General features: G+C 40.4%; 1 protein-coding gene across 1 annotated transcript in view; it reads right to left on the bottom strand.

The window, feature by feature from the left end:
- Window positions 1-1,487: 1,487 nt before the first annotated feature.
- Window positions 1,488-21,927, bottom strand: part of vstm2a (V-set and transmembrane domain containing 2A) — a 101,978-nt gene continuing 81,538 nt past the window's right edge. Inside the window, exon 5 of the mRNA XM_054764942.1 lies at window positions 1,488-10,189. Within this exon, the coding sequence (XP_054620917.1) occupies window positions 10,113-10,189 (77 nt within the window). The 3' untranslated portion in view covers window positions 1,488-10,112. The remainder of the gene's footprint in view (window positions 10,190-21,927) is intronic.

Below are 21,927 nucleotides of genomic sequence, written 5' to 3'. Positions count from 1 at the left end.
ATTTTTTGACACCCAGCCCGGGCCAACCCCCTCCGATTGACTTTCTCCTCCGATTTATGTTTGCAAAAAGGTGACTGTTGTAATTAACCCTCTCTCTTTAATTGCCATTGTTCAAAAAGCTAAGTGATAACTGCACAGGATAAACGCACAGTCGTCCATCACACCCTTACTCTATCACGATAAAAAAAAAATACAATTTAAAAATAAAATAGTTGATCGCTGTTTTGTGGTTCAATATAGTCTATCACCCAAAAAATGCATGTGTAAGCAAATTGTATGTATTCTTGGCCAAAATTAAACATTTTTCAAGCACAAAAATGGCTGAATGAACGAAACTACAAATATAAGGTATTCAAAAGATGTGATATGAAGTTTAATACAGTGTCTGTGACTTTTTGTGTGCACCTTTTTAGAAGCAGGGCCTGGGAAGTGGTGTTTGTGTGTGAGACGTCAGCTAGGAAAGTTGACTGTTGAGTGCTAGCAGCGGGTTAGCAGTGTAGAAAGTGGCCGACAGCAGCTCCTGTGTGAATGTTCACTGCATGTGTTCTCTGCTGGTTAATGAAGAGATTGAAGTGTGTCTCTCCAAACAGCGACAGTAGAGTAGTATTCTACACTGGTCTCTAGGTGTCATTAACGCTATATTAATGACACTGTTTTCAAATTAATTAATCATGATTAATCACCATTTCACACTGTCGGAAATATGCCCATTTTTACTGTATTTTATTAAAAGAACGATAAATGACAGAGCAGGATCATATACTGTATATTTGTAGGTATTAACAGCGCCAAATTAACTGAAAATTTAAATCAAGTTAATAGATGGCACACATGTCTGAAAATCTATTTACCAAACACTGGTTTCTTTAATAGCAGAATATTTGAATTAGACTTGAGGAGTTGCGTTCAAAACACCACGGCATTTAAGTTGAATTCACATGTTTTGAGTGAATTTTCGGGGATTTCTGAGCACACCTAAATGCAGCAAATTGCACTTCCGCAATAAGAGTTACAAAGTGAGTGATAAGAATATCCACATATTGTTTTCCATTGCATTTCAGTTTATTTGGACCACACATAAACGCATAATAAAGACCTTGTTGTGATGTGCGGAGTGTCAGTGAATGCATCTTGCCGTCTGTCTAGTGACAATGAGGAAGTGTCGTGACTGTGGGGAGCTACACTGTGTGTCTGTCGTCGTAACAGAGAGCTTGCTTTAATGCGTATGCGTTAATTTGCTCTTTGACAGCCCTTTTGCGTCTCACAGCAACTATGGTGTGTTCAAGGACTGCCCAACAAAGTGAGAAATTTCAACACTTCATGAAAAAACATTTTCAGTGAAGCACAAAGAAAATATCAAATTATGGGCAGTGGTATATGTATGGTATATATGGTATATGTGGTATATATGCTGTAAATTTTAGCTGCATTATCACTTATTTAAAAGTTATTACCGATTAAATGGTGAATGAGATTTTCTGTGTAAAAAAAAAAAACACCTTTTTTCAGACCAAAAAAAAGCACAACTTTACGGGGACCTTGAATGCTGAATCGCCAATGTTCATATTTTGTTAAATCGCCTTACCTCAAGGAATAAGTCATTGGAAACGGAGGTCTTTTTGGGCAAAAAGCCAAAGAATTTGAATGGGTGTCAATAGTAGAATGAACACAATAAGGATTTCATTGCGTAGTAGCCTGTTTTACTGTGCATATGACAATAAAACTCTTGAATCTTGAATAGTAGTGTTTAGTTACATTGCACTATTGACTGTATTTTGCTAAAACAATTATATGTAATAAGTAAATTGTATTTTGTTGTATTTATTTTAGTTTAGTTATTTAGAAGAATACGCACGGCGTGCGGCAAGAATGCAGCGTGTGCCTGCTCAGCAACACCGAGGAAGGGTAACATTGCATATCAGTTGGCATTTTGGAGGCATGCCCATCAACATTGGCCAATATTGTTCTGTTTACTGTGTGAGTGACTTATGAGTCAATGTTGGTGCAGTATAAGCTCTGTTAGGTACTTTTTACCAGGGCGAAGTCCGCCCAGATTCTTTTGTTCTACCACCTGTGAAATAATGCTAAGAGTCTCAAGTAAGGTTTACAATTTACTATTAAAAGGCGTGTATACAACAATTGTAATGCCAGTGCTGGAGAGAACGGTCAGCCCCCAGCCAAGTGGTCTCTAAAGTGAAACTGAGTTCCTTTTCCACACACCTGCTTTGGAGGCATCCCCACTGATCAGGAACCTTCCTGTTGACTGTTGGTGTCTTGCACATACATGTTACAGTACTCATCAGTGGAAAATATTCCACTGCGAACAGTAACGGTAACGGAACTTGTTCGTAACCCAATGTGTTTTTAGACAGAGATTTTGCAGTAACTGTACAAATACTCCCTGAAGCTGTTTGGAATTTAAGGGATGAAACGTCTTTGCCCTTCAGTCCCCACACATTACGCTCCCAGGCTTCCCAGGGCTCCCGGTGAAAAGTCGTCTCTGATGTTATCTTCAAGGATGACACACTGTCAGCCTTTGAACCACAGTGCTGAAACAAGTTCATGTCCCGCTCGTCTTCTACCAAGAGTGCAATTCAAACGTTTGCTTTGTGAGTCCAAGCGGAGTCAAAAGTCAGTGAAGTGTTTTCAGTCAATATCAGTTCTTGTGTTCAGTGTGAATGTTAACCGTACAACTAAGGAGGAGTTGATCACCAATATACGCTTATCTCACGGCATGCTAGTTGTCACACTGTTGCGTACATCTACATAAAATGTCCGTGTCAGAAGTGAAGAAAAACATTATTCAATTTCGAAGACATTTTTAGACATCCACTATCAGACCACATCTGCCTCTTTCTGGGTTATCATAATTATTACCACAAATGTACTTTGAATTGAATGAAAGAACATATATTTATTATTATTAGCAGTTTAGCTGCTGTGACAAATACGTCATGTCAGGTTTTCCATAGCAATTTTCATAGCTTATTTTATTATTAATTCAGGGGATGTAATAAAAACAGTTAGATTATAATATTTGACACCCTGTTAAAGCATTAGGATTGTTAAATGGGTTTTTTAAATGGCAAAAAAATAATCTTTTGGAATCTAACTAGTGTTACCTGACAGGCAGCCATTTTGGGATGTCCTGGGATGACAACCACTCCGAAATGCTTCCTTTTAAGTTACTCAGGGACTTAATGAGTTAAAGTCAAGAACAAAGCTGTATAGGAAACATTTTAGGACATTTAAAGTGTTGGTCACTGCATACCAACTCTCACAACTGAGATGGCCAACAAATAAAATTCGCTCGGAACTCAAAGCAGCAGTGAAACTTTTGAGAGCTAGCAGCATTCGAACAAAGAGAAGACAAAAGTGTTGCTAGCAAACTGGTTTGCTAACCAGGCTCAGTTACTGTATATATACTATATACTGTACATAGTAGTACTGTAATCCCTCGTTTATCGCGGTTAATTGGTTCCAGACCCGACAGTGATAAGGGAATTTCTGCCAAGTAGGATTCCTTCTTTATAAATGGAATATTTTGTAGCATAGAAAACCTGTTCACAACCTTCTAAATACGTTTTTTTTAACATTATTAGAGCCCTCTAGACATGAAATAACACCCCACAGTCACATTTATACTCGTATTACTGATATAGTAGACATAATAACAGAAAATAAGACATTCATTCATTCATTTTGTATGCCGCTAACCATACCTCCATACCAACTGACTTTGGGCAAGAGGAAGGGTACACCCTGGACTGGTCAGCAGTCAATCGCAGAGCACATATAGACAAAAAACATTCACACTCACATTCATACCTATGGACAATTTAGAGTCGCCAGTTAACCGAACGTGCATGTTTTTGGAATGTGGGAGGAAACCGGAGTACCCGGAGAAAACCCACGCAAACTCCACAAAGAGATTCGAACCCATATCTCCTGACTGTGTGGCCAACATGCTAACCACTAGGCCACTATATGGCAAAATAAGACATATAGACCTAAATAAGTTGTAACATAGACTCACACGTTAACATTGGGAGAGTTCCTTGTTTTTTTCTGGACAGCGTACTTCCTTACGGCGGCTATCGTCTCATCAATGTAGCATTACTGCCACCTTGTGACCAGTGTAAAATACTACATATCACAGCTTTGAATGAGTCTTCTGAATGCCTTATATTTGTATTTTGTTCATTTTGCCATTTTTATGCTTGAAAAAGCTTAATATGTAAAATTTGATTTAAATATGCAGGACTAATAGACTAATAGACTAATAGACTAATAGACCGTAGTCTACCACGAAAGAGATACCGTGACCTAGTGAAGCTGTGAAATTCGAACCGCGAAGCGTCAAGGAAGGACTGTATGTGCAGTCTACAAATTCCTATGGTCACTATCGAGATGTCCCGGCAGACCGTAACTCAGTTTAATGTGACAAGAAGTTGCAGAGATGTGACAGAGCTTTGCACTCAGGACCACAACAACAGTCTTTCATTTATATTATCAGTGTTTTTTGTTGTTACCCAAAGCCTGGCTCCTCTGTAACTTTCAGCCTCTCAGACAGCGTGTTTTCCAGCTCTTGTTTGCTCTCGTCAATCTGACGAGCTTTGTTTGAATCACTGTTGCCAGATGGCTCCGTTGTAGGTAGGCTCAACTCATTCTGCCATATTTATTTAGGAGAAAGAAATGAGCAACACACTTGCCAAAAGCACCTGACAAACTGATGTAGTTTTGCACGCCTTCATGCTTATTTAGGACGGATTAGAAAAGCTGTTGCGACTACCTCGTCCTACCGATTGTATTTGCTTCCGGTGCGGGGGATCCAGGTCATAATGCGATCCAAACAAAGACTGAACGAATGGATGAATATACTGTATTGTCTAGAGTGGTGGCCAATCCATACTGCCACCAGTGGCCAAACAAAATATAGGACACCACAATAAACCCCAAAACAAACCAGAATAAACTAAACTCTAAGGATAACTGCATAAAATAAAAATGACATTTCGGCTTCTGATCACATGCACAGGCGACAGTGCGCAGGAATACGACGGGAGACAAATATAACGACGCGCGATTTGTGAGGTCTGATTTTTTTTTTTCGACTAGGCATTTTTGTCTCTGTGTAGGCTCTCAGTCGTACAGGAGTTGTCCATCGAGGGAAAGGCTTCTTGAGACGTCATCTGTACTTCTGTGAAAAAGGTGTCGGACGTGTCGCTCCTCATCCGAAGAGCTTCGTCAGCGAACTAACAAGTGCTGGTAGCCTGAGGTTTAATTTGGACCCTGTGTTCAGCAGGTTACTGAGACCAAAACCCACAGTTCCTAGTCATGCAAATGAGGTGGAGCCAGGGCCGAGCCAGAACAATAGATGCTAACGAGCCAGTATCAGAGTCATTCATACCCAACTACAGGGAGCTACACTTCCCTTTGATCGGAGGTGCTAATGGCAGGGGAGGATTAGACCACAACTCCGCCCAGTCTTAGTGTAAGGAACCAATAGGAGGAGGGTCTTGGCACACCAATTTCACCCACTCTTACTGTATTTAAGGCCTAAGCTACCAGCACTTATTAGTTCGCTGACAAAGCTCTTCGGATGAGGAGCGAAACGTCCGACACCTTCTTCACAGAAGTACAGATGACGTCTCAAGAAGCCTTTCCCTCGATAGACATTTTTGTGTTACAATTGTATTACTCTCATATTGTTTGGTAATACAAACTCCTGACTCGCAACACCCCAGGCAAATACCTGGAACTACGTTCTTCATCACCGAACTCCGACCACATATATATCCTTGATTGATATCCTGTGTAGTGATGTTTGTTTCCACACTGAATTATACATATCAAATAGAAATATTTTTGGGGTTTGTAAAGCTCTAAAGGTTGTGTTTTCCCATCAAATCCATTTCACAAGGAGTATTTTCTTCTTAGTATTCCATTTAGTACTTCTGTTGTCGTATTCTTCTTTTTCTTCACATTCTTATTATTCTTCGTCTTCATTCTTCTTCATATTTTTTTTGTATTTTTCTTCATCATGTTCTTCCTATTCTTCTCCATAGGCTTATTCTTCTTCTTTGGCAGATTCTTCTTCCTTTATTCTTGTTATTCATGTTCTTCTTGTTCCTATTCATGTTCTTCTTCTTCATTGTTGTATTCTTCTTTGTCTTCTTTTCCTGTTCATGTTCTTCTTTGTCACATTCTTCTACATATTTGTCATGTTTTTCTCCATATTCTTGTTCTTCTTCTGTTTTGTCATTCTTCTTATTCGTGTCCTTCTTTTTCATATCTTTGTGCGTTTCCATAATCTTTTTCTTGTTATTATTCTTTGTCGTATTCTTCTTCATATTCATCATAGTGTCGTCCATATTCTTGTTCTTATTCTTCTTCATCTTATTCTTTGTCATATTTTTCTCAATATCTTTGTTCTGGAGTGGTCATCATACGACAGTCAGGTGCTTTATTGCAGGCTATGGTTCTCTGGAAACTTCCAACAGCTTATTTTTTGCCATTAAAGGCAGTTTCAAACCTAGTTAAGAATGCTAATGCTTTAATACGGTGATGTTCGATATGATGATAATGATTATTAACCTACACTTTTAGGTTCAGTCTGATAGCTTCCCATAGTAATACTTTCATGACACTCACATAGCACAACTAGAGTTGTAAAACACTCACAGATAACTGATGGAAAAATATTGGGAAAAGAGGCAGACACACAATAGGTGCATTGTTGTCACTCACACAGTCTAATAGCTTCCCGTAGTAATGCTTTCATGACACTCACATAGCACAGCTAGAGTTGTAAAACACTCACAAATAACTGATGGAAAAATATTGGGAGAAGAGGCAGACACACAATAGGTGCAACAGGCTTAACTTTCACTTCCTAGAGGGGCATGGCAACATAGACTCTGTACTTTCAGTCTGGGAATGAAACATACAGCATACATGGACCACAAGCCCACAATTTTTACCTTTTGTCTTTATGCGTTGCTAATTTTTGTCATCAAGTGTTGTGATTTTGCACTTTTGCACTCTCCACGGCCCTTTCTTTAACACATTATACTGTTGTTGCTGTGAGACGCAAAAGTGAAACTTTTCTGAAACACAGTGACTCCAATTCCATATGTTCATATTACATTATCATTCATTAGCATTCAGTAGCGATACAATTTATATTTTAAAGTGTGTTCAATAAGTGTATGAGGTATATTGGAAATAGACTGGCAGTGATGTGTGGTCAGGGGACCAAGGAAAGCAACAAATAATGATAATTCAAAATAAATATTAATATTTGCACATTAAACAGTATTATAAATGTATTTTCTGTATGATTCCAATCGTTTTTTTAACATTTTCTTAAATAAAAACAGACGCTTTTTCACATTTCCTTAGGAGAAATGTGAAAAAAAGCAGAAACCCAGCATTTTATGTATTTTTTTTTTTTTACCACTAAAGCATCAGCTGGAAAGCAGCAAGTCTACTGACAACAAATAACCCCCAAATGTTTTTTCAGTTAATACAAAATTAATATAGTATAGTAGTATATTATAGTGGAAAACAATTTTAACAAACGTGGATTATTCACGATTTCTTGTTGTTCTCTTAACGAGCAACCTGAATTATAACAAAAAAATAACTGCTTAGGAGCGCCTCACCAGCCATGAACCTCAGCATATGTCACTGGAGACTGGTCACTTTTATTGCAAATGTTGATCTGAAATCGCAGGAGAACGTCAACGAGCACGCTAGCAGGAAGTTTTGGTGTACAATAGTGAGCAACTACTGTACACATAGCGGAAATAAACACATGTAAGCCCTGTAAGAGACAGCAAAAGTGGTCTGAAGTGACTTGAAAAGGGTCCACACAGTAGGGATGCTCCGATTGATCAGCCACCGATCAGTATCAGCCGATTTCCGTAAAAATGATGTGATCGGTGTGTGTCAAAGCCGTGCGGCGGGAGATCCTACGTTTGTTGTCACGTAGGCTTGCCAACAAAACTACACGTCTCGTATGAAGCTCGCCACAGGCTACACCAATCGATGCCGGCATGTTTGATCACTCCCTCACCAAACACATCGACTATTCTTGCATCTTTGTTTACAAGCTTTGCCCATCTGTCACCGGCTGTACTTTGCACTGGCCGCAGCTAGCTAGAGTTATCCACCTTGCTTCTGGTCTTTGGACTCCAAATGTGACTTTTTAACCACAGTTGACATTTTGTCTTGAAAACAAACAAGCGATGCGGTTAGTTCGGAGCTTGTTTTTGTCCCACGGAAAAGCCACAAGTGGATATCACGTTCATGGGGTATGGACTAACTTTAAAGTGTAACTGAACAACATCACTCTCTTGTTGTCATTACACTAATTATGTCCTGACCTCCAAACACTATTTGCGTGTGGTTGCCTAATGAACATAAACACATACTGTAGTGTGTCCGGCTGTTGAACTGTTGAATTCAGACTTTATTCCTTTTATATAATGACAAATGACCACAAAATAGCATAATGTTTGAGTGGAAATCTGGTTGGTAAATAACGTACTGTACAATTTCAATGTTGCCAGTCATGAATAAAACATAAGTCGTTGACAGATCGAGTTGGAGATCCCTGCAACCTGGTTATTCGGTTTTAAAGTTAAGCAGGACAGATTTCTACTTCATAAAGATATTTGTGTTATTTTAGTCTGATAATTTTGTTATCTTGAGCTAAAAAATAATTATTGAACAGTTTATTTCCCATGTACTCGTATTACTCCAAAACACGCATGAAATTAAGTTCAGGTTTGTGGCAAATAGCACAAAAATCGTCCGCCAAAATGTTTATTTAATAGTTACCTATTTACCATGGGCCCTGACCAATACCACTCATCATAAATCAATTGAAAAATGTACAGTTCACTCATGGATGATCGGTTTCGGCAGCATGAAACCCTGATCGGAGCATCCCTAGTCTACAGTATTCTGGAGGACTACATCATTAATTATTTTGTCTTAATTATCTGTCACAGATTGTCAAGTCTTTTACAGTTTGTGAACACTACATGGAGAACAATGCCACATCTGAAAATAAAGTTCAGTCTAATAGTATAAGATAGTCGCTTCCCAAAATGAAAATGTCAACATTATGCAATACGTGTGTCAGCGTAATATAAATATAGCAACTGTTGTTTTCCTTCTGGTTAAATAACCAAATGATTCTTAATGAGAGATGACAAAACAGCAAAGGCATTCAAATGGATTCTCCAGTTGTCACATATTGGAATTATTCATGAATTGTGACATCCATTTTATTCATTAAAAGGGTGCAATACAAATTAAAATGACACGGACATTTTTTTTTTTTTCCTCCACATCAAAACTAGCACATTGAAAATAAAGCTAAATCGGAAATACTGAAAACACTGAACTCCAAGTGGTGACTCGTGTTGTTCAAATATCGTAGTACACTCCGCTCCTTTTAAGCCTTGGTCATTAAGCATGCACATTTGTATCACAAACGAGATGTAAAAGTATGCACACTAGATCATTTGAACAGCTTCAAGACAAATGAAAACAAAAAGAAATCTCATGTTAACAGTCAAAAATGAAATCTCTTTTTAGTCTTTGACCGGGGGCCTATTCACAATAAAATGGTGTTAGCTATGTATACAGCACATACATTAAATCTAGGTGTTTAAAATAAAACAGATAATTTAATATATATTTATATATTTATAACACAAATATAGATTCTTCTTTTTTCTTGTCCATTTTGACAAATGAACACGTGACCTTGAACAGCAAAACTATAAGAAAGTGATTCCTCCATGTGAGTTATCTAACAACAGAGTCCATTTTCACATCGGAGCATTGTACCTTGGACCTTTTTCTGCGTTTTTTTTGTTGTTTTTTTTACAAAAGGTGTTTCCATCTGATTTTAAAGTGACTTGCTAATGTGCTGGGTGCAACAGCGGTAGTATTGGCAGCGGAATGGAGCTTATACTGTGCAGTCTGCATGGTCGTGGTATGGGGGGGGACATAAAACAAGCAAATCTCGTGTTCACTTTAAGAGCGAACAGAGAGAAACCAAGTCAGTTCTTCAGCCGTATCCCCTCTGCATATTATAACAAGGCCTCCCTCACCAAACCACAAGCCAGAAGGACGGCAGCGAATCGATACCAGGCTGATATTCTTGTACCTGAAAAGAAGAAAGGGCAAAGTAAGTTACATTAGCCACACTTTCACACACATTCTGAATGTTTTCATGTTAAGACAGAGCTCAAGTAGTATTTGGAGAAGCCACAGTCCATTAAACCCTTCTAATTCCAGGATTTTTTGGGCTAAAGTGCCTAAAAAAAAAGTCACACCCAAAGTAAATGTAAAGCTGTCATTGAACCATTTTCTCCCGAGGCATGGCTTTGCGCTCTTTTGAAAGCTGGCAAGCTTAGTTTTTATTCCCAACAGCCAGAATCAGTTTAACTGATACTGACGCTGACAAACAGGAGTTTGAATACACTGAAAAGAGCAATTTGGCCTATTCTTTTCCTCCAAACATGTGCCTTCAAAATAGCTGCAGTGGAACGTCTGTTAGCGTACGTCCCGGTTTGCGTGTTTTTTCGGTTAACATCGTAGATTTACACCAAAATTTTGCCTCCGTTTGCATGCATTCTCCGGTTAGCGTACAATATGGTGCGCATTAATACACTCCGTGAGGCCAACTGTGTTATTTTTATCACAGAAAGCCCTTGTTAGTCCTTGTTTCGTAGGTTTTGCTGGTGTCAGGTTTGGGCAAAATGTCAATTTTTCCATACGTTGCACTTGCGGACTCCGTATGTGTGTCGTGCACCACACATGCACCCCACTTACGTAGTTAGTTTGGCCAATTCATGTTCAGATATTTTGTTCGTCCTCCATGCGTCCTATGTTCTATGCAGCAATTTGGGGAACACCAAAAATCACACGGCCAAAAAAATCATACGTCCGGTTGTGACTTAGGCTTAACCAGAAGTCAGCACAGTCACCCGTCTATGATGTCATTAGCTGCTGACTCGTTTTTTGCTAATTACTACAGATACGTCAGTTTGCATGCATAAAACAATTCTAAATGTAAATAAATGACAAATGAAAGGGACAAATGAGCATTTAAGGTTACTTTTACCTTCAGTGAAGATGTGATTGTTGCCAAAGACCTGATGTGGTAGGGAGATCAACACCAACACCACCTTAGTGTTTTGCCATGAACTATTTCTTGAATTCGGTAGTGTTTCTCACTTCTTTATCAAAGTGCCAGCAACTTCATTTGGCTCCAAACTCTATTGAATTCAAAACAGGAAGGTTGTGTCCGTGTTGCTCTCACTACCAACAACACGCTTTCCCTTTCATCCATAGTTTACATGTATTTATATGAATTTTGAATAATTTTCTGCATGTAAAACCACAACTGTACAACTATAGAAATGTTTCTTGTGTTACCATTTTGGCTTTCTGGAACAGGATTAATTGGATTTTTATTATTTCTTATTGGAAAATTTGATTGGGTTCGCGTACATTTCGGTTAGAGTCGGACATTCTGGAACGGATTAATAACGCTAACCACGGTTCCACTGTAGTATGGGGGTATAAATCGAAAAACACAATGGGGCCCTCAGCTAATCCCATTTCAAATTTGATAATGATACAACAAAAATTGATTTACACAGGTTTTTATAAAGTTAAGATCAAGCATGCCATTTGGAAACCTTCGTCACAAAAGGTCAGAGTCTTCACAACTGGATTCCAACAAACCATTTCGCAGGGGTTCCTTGCTTAGGTGACAAAAGCCCAACCGTCAACCAGCATATAAAAGTCTCTGTAATTGGGCTCCGAGCTATATATGTTAGAAGTGGACTGGTACCTTTTTTTTACTCACAGAAGATGGCTATTGTGCCACAGCAGAGAAGGTAAACAGTCAGGTTGACATGAAGTGGGTGTTACCTGGGTTACCATAAGACTTTTAACCATAAGAATTTCAAGATACGACTGAAATCAGGCATTGGGTTGGTGGGTGCTGCTACCTACACTAAGGGTGTCTAAAATGCGGCCCCGGGGCCATTGTTGCCGTACATTCATTGGCCCTCGACATTGTCTATCCGTCAATTTTCCATACCGGTTATCTTCTGTAGGGTCACGAGGGTATGCTGAGAGCTCAGCTGACTTTGGGCAAGAGGCGGGTACACCCTGGACTGGTTGCCAGCCGATCGCAGGGAACATATAGGCAAGACATCATTCATGCTCACATTCATACCTATGGACAAGTTAGAGTCGCCAGTGTGGGCAAAAACCGGAGTACCCGGAGAACACGCACAGGGAGAACATGCGAACTCCACACGGAGATTCAAACCCAGGTCTTCCCGATCTCCTGACTTTGTGACCAACATGCTAACCACTCGGCCACCGTGCGGCCCCCCTCGACATATTCTACAGATAAACTTAAACATTGCATGGATTACAACACTGCACTACGTAGTGTAAAATTTGTTTTTAAATGGTTGGTCAAAGCAAGCTGTAACCCGCCTGGTTCAGCTCCACGTTCCACGCTGGGCTTGAATGTTCACAGAATGAGAGTCGAGAGCGCTAGCTGTCGGGCTAAAAGCCCGGACTGTCAACCCAACGCCCAGCTCTTAACTCTTAAGGTGTCAGGGGGTGAGGTTTACCAACGTACATCCACACTGGCTGGCCACCGTTACACATGTAAACGAGGACTTCACATTAAATTGTGAAAATGGAGAGATTTAACATTTTCGGGACTGTAACTGTTTTAGTGCATGTAAATGTACTGATACACACACACCCACACACACTACCTTTCGATTTGCTTCAGGTGATCTGTGAACCAGGAGTGCCACAGAAGAGCTACAAACACTCAGACACAAAAAAGAAACATCCTTCACACAGAGAATAATTAATCTGCCTTCAGCGAGGAGGCAGAGTCTACCACGGATGCAATGAGACGTCAGACATTTGCTGCATAACCGTGCTCCAATTCAGGAGTGCAATTTGGACGATAGTTTCATACATTCCTATTTTTATTTCTGAAAAAAAGAGAGCCAAATTATAATATTATTCTGTAATGGATCGACAGCATGTGTTTAAATCAGGGCTCATTGAAGGGCACTTTAGAAATAGTCTGATTTTCACTCCTAGCCATTCTTGAGTGTTCTGGCTCTGTGTGGGTCATTGTCCTGTTGGAGGACCCATGGCTTGTGCCGGAAAACAAGCTTTCTGACACTGGGCAACACATTTTGCTCCAGAATACCTTGATAATCTTGAGATTTCATTGCACCCTGCACAGATTAAAGACACCCTGTGTCGTCTGCAGCCTGAGAACAAGTGCTTCCATTACCATTGGTACAACTGAATGGAATACTAACAAGGGCGATTCCGACTGCCGTTGGCTGGCAGACGGCCACACCATTGTATTTTAATGACTGTCGTTTTGCACCATAAAAGAGTGAAACCGTCCTTGCTTGGGTGTGCCTATACCTTAGATACTGCACTTTGGATTCTGCACCATCCCTTCAGACTAGAGCTGTCCTATCTAGTTTTTCAACATAAACTAATGAAGCCCTCTTGGATGAGAGGCGACTTTCTTCTAAGACAACCTGAAGAGTCCAGTTGTGATCAGCTCAATGTCCTGATAATACAAAAATCGACATGAACGAGAATATCCACAAGCAGCCTTAGAACATCATCGAGTCTCCTCCATTTTTCGCAGTCGTGTTCTTTTCTCTGTATATTTAAATTTTTACTTCTGTGAAAAAAGAGCCGATGCGACTTGCCATAAAGCTCGTCTCCCAGAAGCCTTGTATCTTGTCAATATGCATTTTGGCAAATTACAGTATTTTTTTTTTATTACTTTCAGTTCTTTCAGTAAGTGAATGAAAATGGCCATCAGAAGCGCTGATAAAAGGCCAGAACATTTTGAAAAGAGTTGAACAAGCATTTCTTTATCTTCATTTTATATCACTTATCCTGTTCAGGGTCATGGGTAAGCTGGAGCCTAGCCCAGCAGACAGCGAATTACTGTACAAAGTCGGCAGTCAATCACAGGACAAATATACTGTAGACCACCATTAACTCACTAGCATTCACACCAATGACCAATTTAGAGCGCAAAATTACCCTAACATGAATGTTTTGCACACTGAGAGGAAGTTCCATGGAGAAAAACCTATGCAAGTGTGGAGATTACATACAAACTCCACACAGAACCGTCCAAGCCCAGTTTGAGCCCACAACCTCCTGGCTGTTACCTGGCTAACTCTTGAGGCCATACCGACATACATGGTCAAGATTCTTGCTCTTTACACTCGTTCCAGTAATAATTAGCCATATGTCAAGTTGACAACCACCTTTTGTGGATGGATGGATGGACCTTGTTTGATTATGGGTACCATAAAATATAATTAAAGACAATGTCAACGTCTAAGGAACATTTTCAGGTTGAATTGGTGAAGTATTTTATCGCTTCAGGCTTTTATTCAGGGTGCCCTGAAATGCTGACGTCACCTCCCCGTCTCCGTCACTTGACCAGAAGTGACCGGGTGTGTACTGCTGCTGAAAAGCCAATGTAATATCTGGATATTTCCAATATTTCCACTGGTGTGACTCTCAGTTAACATTCTTCTTGGATGTGCTCTACGTCTTGACAACCGCTGGTTGTTGCAGTTGTATTACTGGTAATGCTACGTGACACTTGTATCAACATACACATGCTGTACATCCATGTGTCCGGAAGAATGTCAGCTCAAAGCTCACATGAACCAATTTTAGAAAAACTTAATACAATTCAAACCCCAAACACTGAAGCTGGCAAACGTCAAAAACCAGCAATGTCATGTATAATTTCATAAAATTTAATCATAATGTGACAAACAGCTAAAACTCACTGAATAATCAGCTGTATTTACATATAACAACTAGCAAAGATATGTGCATTTTCACATTTACACGAACCTACAAAGTTGCTCCTTGTAGATGCAGATAACATTTTTATTTATTTTGGATATGTCTTTCTCGAGCAAGCCTCTTAATCCCAGGAATAAAGAGGTTAATGAAAGATTGACAGGCCATAAAAGAGAAGCAAAGGGAAAAGCTCTATGTTTTATGAACTAAAATCGGACTTTTGCAGGAAAGGATTTGGGATTAGATGCCGGCAAACAGGGTGGAAACATGCCAAGCCCGATTATCCAAACCACTTGTTCCTAACCTTTTCACATTATTTAATTAGAACTTTTTTAGAGGCCAATGACGTTCACCTCTCCAGCATCCAGGGGCTAACATTTCCTCTTCTTCATTCTGACCTGCTTATCAACTGACGTACCCGTCTAATTTAACTATGGTAGAATTAATTGGTAAAGCACTTTTGCTGTTCATTAACATGCATCTGGTGTCATTTTGTTCCATTGCTTTTACAGTACAGTGTTGCTGGGAAGTGAAACTGCATACACGCCATCCATCCATTTATCCATTTTCTTTTCCGCTTATACGGGTTGCAGAAGCATCAGTCTCAGTAGGGATTCCCAGACTTCCCTGTCTCCGGCCACCACCTACAGAGACGTTCCCAGGCCAGCTGCTAGAAATACTGCAGACACTGTTAATGAAATATGCCTCCCCAACACCTCCCTGAAAAACATGCTGTCTGGTTTGTTTGATGTCTGTCTCATTGGCTGTGCCATTTCTTCAGTTTTGTCTGCTTACAAAAAGTCGAACATAAACTGCACAAGCACATTTCATGTCTGAGGACATCAGTGTGTCTACTGAGACTGAGGAAAGTGCATGTTTTGTAAGGTAATTAAGCCAGTTGCCTCGATGAAATTGTTCCATTTTGTTGTTGTAATATAATTAGACAGAAGTGGTTTATTACTTTGGACAGGAGATAGGCATGGGCCACTTGGAGATGGGAGAGATAGTTACGATTTGACAATGTTAGGCTTTTCATTATGAGGCTGGACAGTTTCCCACTGAAATAAAATGAGCAATCCCACTTGCTGTTTAAGACAGGAGACATTTAAGAAGCTTTAGGGGTGTAACGGTACTTGTATTCGTAATCAGATTTTGTGGTACAGATCTTTCGGTTCGGTAAAGATGCATACCTATTGCCCGAACAGGAAGTGTGCCTCTTGCCAAGTGTCGACTCGAAAAACAAATGGCTAAATAGGTGGAGAATTGAAAGTCACGGCACCCGCCGAAAAGCTATAAATCAAGATGCTATCAGAAGGACTGACTTAGTGAGGACACTGAAGCATAATTCAGGCTTCACTGTTTCATTTTTCTGCATGAATTTCTAGGCGCAGCCAAGGTGTTGAGGGAGTCCGGTTTGTGGGGCCTTTGGATTTTGTCTCAGTTATTTGCAGACAATGTGGTCCTGATGGCCTCACCGAGTTGTGACCTCCAGCGTTTACTGGGGCGGTTCGCAGCTGAGTGGCTCTCAGTCGGAAAAGGGTGGATTGCACCCTCTGGGTTGGGAGTGGGGTCTTGCCCCAGGTGGAGGAGTTCAAGTATGTCGGGGTGTTGTTCACAAGTGAGGGAAGGTTGGAGCGTGAGGTCGACAGGCGGATCGGCACAGCTGTATCGGACCGTCGTCCTTGAAGAGAGAACTGAGCCGTAAGGCAAAGCTCTCAATTTACCGGTCGATCTATGTTCCCAGCCTCACCTATGGTCATGAGCTTTGGGTCGTGACCGAAAGAATGAGATTGTGGATGCAAGCAGCAGAAATGCGTATCAGACATAGTAGGGTGGCCCTTAGGGTGGACACCCTAAGCGATAGGGTGAGGAGCTTGGCAATCCAAGAGGGGCTCAGAGTAGAGCTGCTGCTGCTTCTTCACATCGAGAAGAGCCAGTTGAGGTGGCTTGGGTATCTAGTCCGGATGTCTCCCAGACGCCTCCCTGGTGAGGTGATCCGGGCATGCCCAGCCGGGAGAAGGCCCCGCGGCAGAATTAGGACACGCTGGAGGGATTATGTCTCACAGCTGGCCTGGGAACGCTTTGGTGTCCTCCCGGTGGAACTGGAAGAGGTGGATGTAGACCGGGAATTCTGGACCCGGATAAGCGGAAGTGGATAGATGGATGGATGGATGAATGGATGGATGGATGGATGGTAAACCAGAGGCGTTTCGGTCTGCAGCTAACATTGTAACATGTTTTCACTCCATTATGTAACAACGCCACATTTTATAATAATGCACCTCTCTACGAATCTTATTGGTGGATAAGAAGGAAGTGTTGATGCTGTGAGTGTGGACAGCTAATAAATATTTTATTAAAAGTTGACAGGTCTGCAAGCGTAATTAAGGCTCATAATGCGTTCTGAGTACAAAAAATGCGTACATGTCTGCACCAGATCAGGCATGGGCAAGCTACTGCCATATTCGGCTTGTTAAGCTTTTAATCCATCCCGCCCAACCTTTCCAAATTATTTTATTAAAACAATTTGACACCAAAGCTGTTGCCAGCGACAGGATATCTGCAGTGCTATTTTGAAACCACCAAGTTTTGAACGTTTTTTGAAACTAGAGGCGCTGTGATATACCTTACGATAACCCAAGGGACTGCGTCACAGCAGTTCTGAGAAGACAAGGCTTTGATACAAAGCAGAGTGGGGGTTTGTTTACGAAGAAGTGTGGTGAAGAGGGATGGAGAAGCAAAAGAGTGGTATTTTTTTTGTCAAAGGATAAATGCTTCTTCAATAATACCCAGCATGTAATTATTTTTGCCCGTTATACTTCGTTCTTGTTACTTTTTTATTACTTTTTTCAGTTTGAATGTATGCAGGGACATTCCCTTCTTTCACCTCACATTGAAACATTGTTGTCAGCATAAATTGTGATTTGTCTCATAATCTCCGACACTGCAGCTCTGGGGTTGATTTAACTTTTTTTTTTCCCGTCCTCATTCTGTAGTAATTCCTGTCCTAGTTTTGCTTCGGGCGCGGGTGAGCCAAGCCCTGAGCAGGACTGACTTAATGTTTGAATTGTCTGACCGCTGTGGAAATGATTGGCGTTTATAGGTGGGCCAGCGAAATTATGACTGAAATTACTTTGATAGGGAGAGGAAGGAAAAATACTGAGGTAATGAGAATTGAATCACCTGCGGGTAAAATGCAGACTATTACGGTTATCATGGGCAGCTCTACGGGTACAAGCTGAACAAGACAGATTTCTACGGCAATCATGATAAGTCAAAAGTCAATTATGTAATTAAAATCTACAAATAACCACAATAAATGGCTACAATATAGTCGCTAAATCCTGATCAGGTTTATGTTTCCACCACCATCAATGCATGAATTGTGCAACCGATAAGCAACCATAATATAATTCACACTAACTAAAATGCCATTGTTACATTCTATTGTAATAGGCAACAGTTTTTAGTGAAGTGCCTCAGCTTTTGTTTCCTATTGCCACTTTTCCATCATGCTTGTGTGTGTAGTAACCTCTCCGTCCCCCTTCTGCTTTGTGTCGACACATACTGCACGTTGCCACACATTTTGACGAATCACGTGCAGGTTTACCAGAAAGAAGAAGAAACTTTAAAGAGCCGCCTCCCGTTGTTCACTTCAAAGAGCCGGCTATAAGAGGCTTAATAATAAATGCATATAAACCATAATCAGTGCGCATAAAGACCACTCTCTCCTCTCCTCCTCTCTCCGCCTCCTGTCTCCAGGTCAGACCCAATCCAAGGCAGAGTAGGGCAGATCTTCATGCACGCTGGTTATGTTTTTTATGCGCGTATTGGCACTGTGTTAACGCCATACTTATCGGTCATGACCAACACATCACGATTGCATACACACACTGAAAGATGTGGTTGAGCATGAATGCAGGGATGCTAATCGCTAAAACAACACCAGTTTCTTCTGTTATGTAAAAGTAATTGAACTGACAAGCTTACAAATATATTCCAAATATGTTTAAAATCATCAAATGTGGGCGTCTTAATATTTTTTGGACACACTTCATGCTTCTTAAGCTTAGAAGGCGTAAATTCAAGGTTAGCTTGTTTCAAACTGGTTAGCTTGTTTCAAACTGTTAGCTTGCCAGCCTGTTAGCTCGCAAGCTTGCTAGCTAGCGGCCGTCTCGAGTCCCTGCAGCACAAGAGTTGCGCAGTTGCGAGTGTAAAGGTGACTATAAACGTGTTGTCTAATATCTACAGGGCTCTAATAATGTTAAAAAAACATATTTAGAAAGTCATATACAACTTTGCTATGCTCTAACTATGAAAATATAGAATTTATTAACATTGAATCCGAAATGGTGAAAATTCACTCTCTACTAGATTCAAACCGTTGACTTAAAACCCATTGATTTACTCATACAAAATGCAAATGAAGCATTTATAAAAATAGCAAAAGGCAAATACATGAGAACATTTTCAGGTTTCGGTAAACAGCACCCTGCTGCCATGAAATATACCAAAATGTGATATTTTCTCGCAGGTTTTTCTTCATAAACTGAAACAGAAAAAGTGATACTTCGAAAACAACTTCTTTCTTTACTTGCTATGTCTCGCTTTTGGTACCCCTTTCAGGAGAACGTCCCTTATACAAGAGAATTTGCCATCTTTTCAATTCTTGTTTACCGTCACAAGTTTCTCAGTTATAACAGATTGAATCTGTGCAGCTCTCAATTCAGAGCTCTCGCCCAAAAGCATATCGCATTGATGCAAATGGATTTTACGTAAGTGCGAATTGAAAGCTCACCACATCTCATTCAGATGCACAAGGGCACCTTTTTCATTGGTGTTTGAAGGCTGGGGGTGAGGCCTTTCACGCCCCCCCAACTATTACAGTGAAAAAGACATTTCTTTAAACTAACAAGGGCAGCGCAGTCGGTGAGTGGTTGGCTCTTGTGACTCACAGCTTTCAGGAAGTTTCTGGGTTTGAATCTGACGTGGCGCTAATGTCATTTAAAGACGTTTAATTTGCGGTGAACATTGGTGGAAACAAATATGAAATATGTATACAGTCATCCCTCGCTACATTGCGGTTACAAACATGGTGACCTCACCCTGTGTTTTTCCTTTCAAAGACTCCAGGAGTCAAAACGGCCTCTGTTATCTCAAAACTGTTGTTGATCCCCCGGACGAAAAAATAAGAGCTGAGCAGTTTCTTTTCTGTTGTGTAGTGAACAAAACTGAAAGGACTTCCCCTGGCTATATCTTTGTCGATCAGTTCCACTGTTCTGTGTAACAAACACAAAAGAGCTAACACGCATTCTTTCAAAAAACTCGCCTTCGGAGAAAGTCTTCCTAACCTTTTGCTAATTTGAAAGCCGGCATAAAACTCGCCTGCTAACTCGTTGACTTGATAAAAACAATTTTGCCGAGTCTGCGCCATTCAAACTTCGCCGGTTCTTGTGTTGACTGTTTCTGTTGCCAGAACCCTGAATAAGGTAAGTGGTGGAAAATAACTGAATGATTTATTTTCCAATTTGATGCACCACTGCAGTGTGGTCCTCATATAATGATTCCATTTTAAACTTTAAGTCCTTTACAGTATATGCAGACTTGCAGTACATATTACACTGGTGGGATGGAACAATAAAGCCTTCAGAGTTGAAGTTATTTAAAGACTCTTGTTAAGGTGCTAGAGATGTGGTGACAACAGCTACCCGAGGGGTGGGGGGGCCCAAGGTGAGTTTTTTTTTTCCACGGGGCCCAGAATTTCTGGCGGTGCCCCTGATTGTGAGACACCTTATCTCGCCCCCTCAAGTTTACACAGGTTTGTTTGCCTGTGTTCCACCTCCACTTGGCATTTTTCATGAGTCACACCTTGCAAAAGCCGCGATGTCATGTAATATACCTCCTACAGCCTACAGAAAAGGCAATGATATAATGCAGAAAAGGAAAATAAAGCCATAAAAAACCCAGACCCATTTCTGCTTTAAGGGCAATGACGGGTAAGCGGTAGAAGACGGATGCATGGATGGATGGGAAATGACGGGGGGTATACGACAGAGCACATATCTGATGTGAAAAACGACGTAGCTATTGGTGCCTCATTTCCGTGCTAAATCAATGCCGACTCACGCACCTGCAACACATGCTTGAAGGTTATGTTGTGCAAGTAACATCTCCTTTGTTCTCCAAAACAACACACAACACTTTCTCATTATCCACTAATCACGGTCACGGCGAGTGGCATTCACGAACACCAGGATTCTCTTTTCATATAATTTTGCTCAATAAAAGACGCAACTCTTGCATGTAGGACTAACTAGCAAACATGGTTGTTCCGGTCACACACACATTGCCACAATTGTGTATCAATTATCAATTTCTGCTTGGAATGTGTGCACTTTAAAGTACTGTAAAATATTGCGATATTTTTTCCCATTCTATTGTGCTGCGGTTTTACTGCGATAAATGACTTATTACTAAGTTATAATGTTGTTTATATTATTGAAGTATTACATGATTCCGTAAATTCCGTAAAAATAAAAAGGCATTGCTTTTGGACAAAATTTTTATGTTGTTTTTAAAGTACTGGTTCAGGCACCGGCACCCTTTCAAAAGTACTAATTTGGCAGCGGTATCGGATAATATGTAAACGATAGCCAACCCAGGTTTTAGAAAGCAATTTTAAGGTTAAAAGCCCAATAGAACTGTCACCATTGGTTCTTATTGATGGTGCAACAATACATGTATCTGTATTGGTCTCGGTTCTATAGCACTATGACTCAATCAATACCGTACCGTACTGTGTTTGCTTGACTCTGGCTGTATTTTCATTTCGATAATTGTTTTTATTTCATAGTTGTGATGTTTAATAGCAAACTGGATATGGACATGAACTGTGGAAATAATGAACGCTACATAGTTTGATTGAAATACTGTTTTGTATTGTACAGAACTATTGATGAATTATGTGTACTTTAAATTCCGGACTATAAGATG

Source organism: Dunckerocampus dactyliophorus, chromosome 21 (genome assembly GCF_027744805.1).
Source record: "Dunckerocampus dactyliophorus isolate RoL2022-P2 chromosome 21, RoL_Ddac_1.1, whole genome shotgun sequence".
Taxonomy (NCBI): domain Eukaryota; kingdom Metazoa; phylum Chordata; class Actinopteri; order Syngnathiformes; family Syngnathidae; genus Dunckerocampus; species Dunckerocampus dactyliophorus.
The sequence above is the reverse complement of the archived record's forward strand: the minus strand, read 5'-3'. Positions and strand labels throughout refer to the sequence as shown.